Source organism: Pinus tabuliformis, chromosome 1_2 (assembly GCF_031772625.1).
Source record: "Pinus tabuliformis cultivar Carrire ecotype Pingquan chromosome 1_2, CPIR1, whole genome shotgun sequence".
Classification (NCBI taxonomy): Eukaryota; Viridiplantae; Streptophyta; class Pinopsida; order Pinales; family Pinaceae; genus Pinus; species Pinus tabuliformis.
Window position 1 is genome coordinate 595,596,072 of NC_142298.1, and position 8,632 is coordinate 595,604,703.

Below are 8,632 nucleotides of genomic sequence, written 5' to 3' on the forward strand. Positions count from 1 at the left end.
AACTGAACACAACTCCATCAACTCCAGAATCAACTCCACCAAACTCAACTGATTGAGTTCTAACTGAAGTCATGCATGCAACAACTCAACTGACTCATAAGAAAAGCGTATTTCCTTCTGATAGCTGCATGTGCCACCTCTGTAGCTCAAACTGAAGTGCTCCAAGAGAATAAGATTAAGTTTATAGTCCAAATATTATTGTGAGATAATAATATTTGACTTTTCTATTTTTGACAGCCAGTCTAAAAATAGACTTTGATCACTCACACTGTGATCACTCACACTTTCATCAAAAATAGAAGTCCATCTATTTTTTCCAACTTGATCAATCATCCATAAACAGCAACCTGCAATCCATAGACATGATCCATATGTCTAAAAATAGACATAGTCTAAAAATAGACTTGCGCCAAAAATAGCCTGCGGGCCCACTTAGTGAAGGCGACTCTTTTCACTAAGCTCCATCATCTTGTTGCAATCTTAACAATATGATGTGCAATGAGTTCGTGTAAGTGACTGTAGTGTTTTTTCCCTTCCTCAACATGCAGTCTTCCTTTGCAATGGTTGAGTCAATGTTCAGGTCTGTCTAAACACACACAGTGATGACCCATCCCGCTATCATTGCTGCCTGAATATGCATGGAGGGGATCGATTCAAATTGTAGAGCTGATCTACAATATCTGTGGCTGTAAGGGTGTGATGTGGGGGTGCTGCGTAATTGTTCACAGCTACAGCGGAGCGTTTTGCTCATAGACATATAGTCGAGCGGACTAGTTGGTCACTAATCATTCGGGTATCCTCTTGTCTCTGTAAACACATCAGAAAACAAATAAAGGAAGTGGAGTGTGAGTAGCATCAATTGTTGGAGGTATGTTTTCTTGGCCATCAAGTTTTTTACGATTCTTTCAAGTATTTATTCTGCATTAAAGAATCGTTATTTAGTTATCACTGGGTTCAGCCAAAGTGTGTAGAAAATCTTTTAAAAAAGTTGACCTTTTACTTTAACCATTCCTTTTTTCCGCATTTGAATAAGCATTTGTATTCTAGTAATTTAGAATACAGAAGGCAAAACAACTATGGCAGACAAAAGCAAAACTTCAGATTTCTCAGGGTAATTCCAAGGATGCCATCAAAACATATGGCCAGTTGCTTGCTCTAGTTCAAATAGTTTCTGCTATACTAATATTTTATACTAAAAAAATACCACCAGTGACATAAAATATTAATCTAAATCTAAACATACGGGCAAAATCTGATAGTATACCAGCTTTATCCGAAATACTGTACATAGAAACTAATTGCATGCAATATATTCATATTTCTGTAAGAGATTAATTGCATGCACAAACGAAAGCTTCGAAGTCTTGTTATGAATCCTACTAGTGAGCAACTATGTGCAACTAGGTATGACCTTTTACACATTAACCTCATGTTCACATTTCATATGGTTTATTGATTGTTAATATGCTAAAATATTTTCTTATGTTGATGTTTTTTTTTGTAGTATAAACTTTAAAGCATACCGAAGTTAGTATGGAGAAATGTGCAATTTCACTCTTAAATGAAGCTAACCATTCTTTTTGGAGAGTAGTCACAGGGTTTACACATATTTTGCGTGTTTCATTGGTTACTCTATAGAGAAATATAAATTTGTAACCCCAACAGGTTACTATTACTACAAATTGCAACAATACACAAAGTATAATGATAATGCACAGTTAGGCATATAAGGAACACACAATGCGTTTCTGTCATATTGGGAGCATGTAACATAATTGGGCCATATCCAGGCCACTAAACAATTTGTATTTAAATTTCAAACACCAAATAAGTTAAGAGTTTAAGAATCTCTTTATAGCCACCCCACATAGTTTCACAATCCACAATGACCAGTAAGGTTAGCAAATGAAACACATGCATCTTTCACGCAAAAAGAATACTCTGCGTATGGCATAAAGTAGGTTTGGATTGTTAAAATTAATAAACAAGGCCAGAAGTCTTTCACTTCTACTCAACGTGGAGTACACGTTATCAATCATGCCAACGTAGTAGGCCGTTGAGTTTGTCTTGAAGGGTCCGCAACCATTATAACTCCAATGTGGCAAATGGTGCAAGCTTTGTCTCATTTTAAAGTTATCTCTAAAATTTGAATTTAAAATCCAAATCAAATCTGATTATTTAAATTTTTTAAATTAATTACATCGTTTTAAAGGTTTAACATTTACACATGATCCTTTTGACTCCACAATATTGAATGTTATATAGCAAATGGTTGTTAGTTTAACTAACTAAATAATGCCAAATCATCGTAATGGCATACCATGAATTTTGAGTGGCTCAATGGATAAGGTGAGTCTCATCTCTTTTGTCGTATAGCATTTAATGCTACACCATATAATATATAGGTCGATGAATTAATACTCATTGAAAGAATGGACCCTTCCTAGAAATCAATTTTTTTCCGAGAACTAGAAGAGAGAGATTCTAAGGCTGAAGAAAACCCTTTAATGGATATGTTTGCATCAAGTTTCAGTCGTGTTCTAAATTCTGCGGAACTTGAATATGAAGAACCATAACCTTCTGCCCGATGGGAACTACCCGCTGTAGCTCCCTCAGAAGTATATAGTGATCTTTCTGTTTTCCATTTAAAAACAACTACTAGAATTAGCATTAAAGAGTCTGTGAGCCAGATTCAAGAAAATGCCGATAGTATTCAAACCATTTCTCTGTTAGGTGATTTTCACACCATTGGAAAAGTCACAGTGTGTATAATCATATCAAGAGTTGCGAGCTACACCCCTAAAGTTTTGACCCCAACAAGTGTCATTTGATGCCTCAAAACAACTCTGGAAGGTATAGAACCTCAAATTCCCAAACAAGGACCTACCACTAAATGGGCCCTGCAAGTCAATTACTCCAATTTTTCCACCCAAAAAGGACCAACATAGATGAAAAATTATATAATGATTCATTCTAGATCACAAGTATAAAAAATTTCAAAGGCTCTTTCTCTGCAATTCAATAGAGAAAAATAGCTAAAATGGTGAATGTTCACAAGAGAAGCAGTTGAAACAAGAGTGGCAATGGCCATCTATACTTGTGGTATTTGGTTTAATCTTCTTATTGGAGAGATATAGAGAGGGCAATTAATGCAACTCCTCAAGGGTTCAAAGGGCTTCATCATGAAAAACTCCAAACCCATCTACTAAAAAAGGAGGATACAATTGAGGGCATTTTAGAACGTATTCATGCTTCATGGAGTAGCTTTGAGGTTACCATTGTCTTGGATGGATAGATTCTAGGCATAGGCCATTGATCAATATCATTATCAATTCACCAAAAGGAACAATGATTTTGAAGCCCAAGGACTTTCAAGATAAATGATAATTTATCATAGATATTTTAATCAAAGCTATTAAGAAAATAGGGCCTACTAAAGTGGTGCAAGTTATCATGGATAAAATAGTGGTTTGCAAAGCTACAGGTTTGATTTTGGAGAGCCAGTATGATTACATTTTTTGGACTCACCGCGTTATCCATAATTTAAATATGGTTCAAGAAGAGATTGACAATAAAGTTTCATGGATTAAGGAATTCATAGGGAAAGCTAGGGATATAGTCAAATTTATTGCCAACCACCAACAATGTCAAGCAATATTTCAAGAATACTTTAGATTGCAGTTGTTAAAAGTTGTTGAGACAATATACACCTTAAACTTCATCATGTTGCATTACCTTATTGATGTTAAGAAACCATTAGCTTCCATGGCGGTGAGTCAACTTTAGGCTGATTGGAGATAGATGGATTTAGAGAAGGGAACTATGGTGCACAAATTGTCTCTTGATGAGGAGTGGTGGAGCAAAATAGATTTCTTACTCAAATTCACATCACCAGTGTTTGAGCTTCTTTGAAATGCAACCACATGCAAACACTTCTTGGGAGAGGTTTACAATAGAATGAATATTTTAATTGAAAAAACTATGGAAATAATTTTACAAGAGTCTCCTTAGCTTTTATTTCTTCATGCTTATTTTGTTGATTCAATGAAGAAAATCATTCTTGAGAGTTGGAATAGTTCAACACTTCATAACGCGCTTTAGCATTTGCCTTGAACCTAAGATTTTATGACAAAGACTTCATTATTCAAAAACAATGGTAAGATGAAGACAACACATAAGAATAGGGAGGTGGTGAATGGAGTGAAACGGGGGGTTATGAGAATATTTCTAGCACATCTACATAAGGAGGTGAATTAAGAATTTGCTAATTTTATTGTTAATTTGGATGATTATTTAGACGAATCAACTTTGGATGAGAGTAACCAATGGTAAATTTTCCATGGAGCGAATGGTTCACCCTTTGTCACTTGTATTCTCTCACAAATAGTAAGCTCTCCGTCAATGGAAAGGAATTGAAACTTCTATAATTTTATAATTCAATGAAACTCAACTTGTAGTGTTTGTAGAAGGCTAGAGATCTTGTTTATGTGAATCCCAACATTTTCCTTGTATCTCATAGGGGTCAAGAATATAAGAATCAACCTTTAAAAGGTTGCGATGTGGATCTTAAATCCTGACTTAGGCGTCTCTCTTGCTGCACTAAATCTTGAGGAATCTAGCAATGCAATTGGAAATAGTTATTTACTCCACATTCCACCATTGAAGATGTATCGTGTTCTTATTTTCATGAGGAAGATGAAGATGAGAATGGTAATTATTATACTTTATTATCTTAAAGATGAAGATGAGAATGGTAATTATTACACTTTATTATTTTAATTTATGTTTTATTTCTAGGTTAGATAGATATAACATTGCAACCTCCAACTTAAAAGTTGATTTTAGATATATAGCCTCATTTATAAATGAGTTTTGAGTTTTTTGAGTATTGATATTCCCTTCATATATATATATTTTCTTGTTTAAGGAATCCATTAAGTGGAATATTCTCATTTCAAATTTATATATACATATATATATATCCAAATTTTTAAAAATCAGGTTTGTAGCTTAAAAGCTTATTTGTTTCAGAAATTCATTCTATTTTCCCTCCATTGTGAAACTCACCTTTTTAACATGAATATGAATGAATTTTGAGTTATAAGTGATAATGTTCATCTCAAAAATAAGATACATGAGAATGACCTGGCTGCATTTTTTCAATATACAGCGATCAAGTCCTGACTACATTTGCAAATGTAGAAGAGTACACCTATAATCAATAAGATACATGAGAATGACCTGGCTGCATTTTTTCAATATACAGCGATCAAGTCCTGACTTCATTTGCAAATGTAGAAGAGTACACCTATAATCAACTAGGCCGATTTATTTTCTCTGATACTGATATTTTTTGTGCATTTCTTCTGTTGGCAATGCACATGAAATCCAGGAACTACAAATACAAGAAAAAATAACATTTTCAATCCATTTCATGTTTGGAAACAATGCAATTTCCATCTTGAACATCGGACTAATTCAGACTATGAAACTGCACATGGCTCTCATTAAATCAGTTATAGTTACTTTGATGGTTACTCGTTGATTCTATCAGTAGTCATATGCTCGTCAAAGAGATTAAGCCATGCATGTCTAAGTACCATGGAAACGATGTGAGTTGTGACTACACTACCTTCTGTTTGGTAATTTCAAATGTGAATCTGAATTGCAGAAATCATGCCCGAATCTAGGCTAGCCTCTAGCCAATTTTTGTAGACTGAAAAAGGAATCTCTGTGCTTTGCAAGCCAAGATCTGGAGTAGCGCTTTCCTTTATGAAGGGAGAGCCTGACAGAAGGTAGCTTTCTCGCAACTGCTTTCCAAATCATGTGCACAACATCATCAGGCTGAGCTGGATACTGATACTCAAAATGGTGGCTGACTTCCTTCAACTTTTGCCACATGCGGGTCCATTCTTCCATTTTAACACTATTAAGCAATCTTATCAAAAACCCTTTTTTGACAACATCAGCAGATTGTACAAAAATGCAAAATTCTGTATAATCAAGGACATCCTCATAAGGAAGCTCAATCTCATCGCTAATGATAACAGGAACGCAATGGCTAGCAATAGCATCAAAGAGCCGATTTGAAGAGGGTGTATCGCCTGCAATGTTTAGGCAAAACTTTGAAGACCGCATGCCTTCAGTTGCTTTTCTTATTCCATCCCTCTGTGTATTCCCAGAAGTAAAATGTACTTCCTTTTCATCCTTCAGAAGAGCATAGAGCTTTTGTCTAATATATCCACCCTGATAATTATAAACCAAGTCAGCAATGGACATTGAAGGTAAATTCAACGTGTTCGCTTTTGAAACAAAATAAATATGGAATCAAATTCATGGGCTTGTGGTGCCTCAAGAAGGGATTCCTACCAACAAAAGAATACAAAGAAAACCAACAGGCTGCATGCAAGCACACTTTAAAGAGGCCAAAATAATGGTGGAAATAATTGCATTTGGATTCAAGAACTCACATGCTTCCTGTAAATAGCACCTTGAAAGAAAAGGAGAATGCTTCGGCTTTCAAATGATGAAGAATCCTTTGCAAGGGAAGGAACAACATGCTTGTAAGGAGCCACAACATCCTTCTCTACGTTGCCTACCAATGGTGAATATCGTCCAAAGTCAGCTACAATGAACATTGCCGACCGAAGCTGCTCCCTTGCTATTACCATGCTATTTGGATGATGCATAACTATTACATGATTCTTCCCCCCTGATCTCCTCCAGGCCTCCTGACCCATCAAAAAATGCACCAATTTCTCCTGCAAAAGTTCATTTTTACTCTTATGCCCACGGGTCTCAACTTTTGAATGCCTGTTATAACTCAATGAAGAAAAAAAGGGCACAAAGAAAACATCAGCCTCTTTGGAATTTTCAACTCTCCGGGCACTGCAAGGAGAGTTTCTGCCTGGTATGTTCGAAGACAGTAGATCCAAGGTAAGCCAGTATTCTGGACTGTGCTGCAAATTGAGTCCGCCCGGATATCGAGGGATTTCAGTGAGATTTGTCGGCCATACACTCTTTTCTGGCTTCCAATCTAACATACCAAAATGGAATTCAGGTGGCATATTATACATAAAAACCTTCAACACCGCGTCTTTCGGGTTGCCCTGTTTGTTATTTGGCTCTGAACCGGTGGGAGTTCCGTTCTTATCTGTAAATTCATCTGTCCGGATTCCAGAAGAGGAGATTAAAGATGGCTGAAATTCATCTGAAATTTCATACAACAGCTTCTCATCCTCTAAGATAACTTTTACCTTAGGATCTGAGAATGGTGAATACTGATCTTTGCCAAGAGGCTGACTTGAAATTTGAAGAAAAGCCAGAGAACTGAGCAGAGCCAATGCCGAGATCAGAAAAAGCAGGCACAGTGTCAATTTCTTAGGTTGACAACATTTGGAATGCATATTTTGCTCAGTCGTGGTTAAACTATATCGACTCAATATGAATCAATAGGATTCCCCTTGAACTCCAGTTGCAGGAAAAAGCAAGATGGGTGTGGACAGAAACACCTAAAAAACAGCAGTTCCCTTGGGCTTCAGCAATGTTTACATGGAATGACACACAGGTCAGAAAATATATAAATTTTCTTACTAACTTGCACAAGAATTGGGATGGTTCATCGCAGGCCCAGTAAGAAAAATACAATTTGCATCACATTCAGATCTGTATGCTTCTCAAAAACAAATCATATAGAGCTCAACTTTCATGCAATGAAACCAATTTCCCTGAGATAAGGTAATAGAGAAATGGGCAATTTATCATAAACCTATCACAGAAAACAAAGATGGGTATTGACAAAATATTAAAAAACCTAATCCCCAGGTTTATGGAGGCAAGATGGGCCTCCATAAAACATCAGTAATAACTCCTCTTTTCCATTTGGGTTGACTTCTGAAAATCCCTTGCAGAAATCACTAAGCATGCTTATTTATATTTAATTCATAAGCAGACTGGCCCAATAATTAACGGTGAAGGAGGAGAATTTGTCTTACAGCAGCTGAGAAACAGGGTTAAATCTTCAACAGCCCATCGTAGAATTCCTCAATCAGATAGCTGGATATCGTCCCCTATGGGACCCTGGTCCTCATTCCACCGAACTCATTTTCCTTTCTCTTCCGTCATTCTTTATTACTGGTATTTTTCACAGAGATCAAGAAGTTGAAAATAATTATTTTGGAATCGCAGATCCCTGATTTTGGAGTTTTATTTTTGGCCCATGAACTCTGCAATACCCGCCCTCCAGAAGGACCATGACGCCAACTCCCCGGGTTCGAACAGTGGCGCGGGATCCGGCTCCTTGTAATCCTTTTCCCTCGTCTGTGCCGCAGTCCCCAGCGGCTGCCTCTCGGAATACTTGTTCGCCCCGAGCTTAACGTCTTCTTCTTTTCCTTCCATTTCAACACAAAGAACCAGAGGATTCTGAGACTGTCTGAACTCAGTCGAAACAAGGAGCTCCCCGGAACAATACACCGCGGCTGCAATAGCTCGTCCCCGATCGGAGTAGCCTGTCAGGGGATGTCAGGCCCCATTCCCTGCGATCCGAATCCGATTTTTTGTCAGGCCGTGGCAGGAATGTCAGAATTGCCTGGGGAGGGTGGCGTGCCTGGGAGGGTGGCGGAGAAGCAGAGAA

The 8,632-nt window shown here is 37.1% G+C and overlaps 1 protein-coding gene across 1 annotated transcript; it reads right to left on the bottom strand.

Annotated features, from left to right (window-relative positions):
* Window positions 1–5,054: 5,054 nt before the first annotated feature.
* On the bottom strand, window positions 5,055–7,801 carry LOC149207049 (putative arabinosyltransferase ARAD1). The gene is made up of 2 exons (XM_089393840.1): window positions 6,471–7,801; window positions 5,055–6,246 (listed from the first exon to the last, which is right to left on the bottom strand). The coding sequence occupies exons 1-2, from the start codon at window positions 7,404–7,406 to the stop codon at window positions 5,692–5,694; spliced, it is 1,491 nt and encodes a 496-aa protein (XP_089249966.1). The 5' UTR covers window positions 7,407–7,801; the 3' UTR covers window positions 5,055–5,691.
* Window positions 7,802–8,632: the final 831 nt, after the last annotated feature.

Bases quoted from the DNA above. Each gene is read 5' to 3' on its own strand.
- LOC149207049 (XM_089393840.1), bottom strand. From the start codon at position 7,406: ATGCATTCCAAATGTTGTCAACCTAAGAAATTGACACTGTGCCTGCTT. The intron at 6,247-6,470 runs GTGAGTTCTTGA...TATAATTATCAG, and splicing joins GTGCTATTTACAGGAAGCAT to GGTGGATATATTAGACAAAA.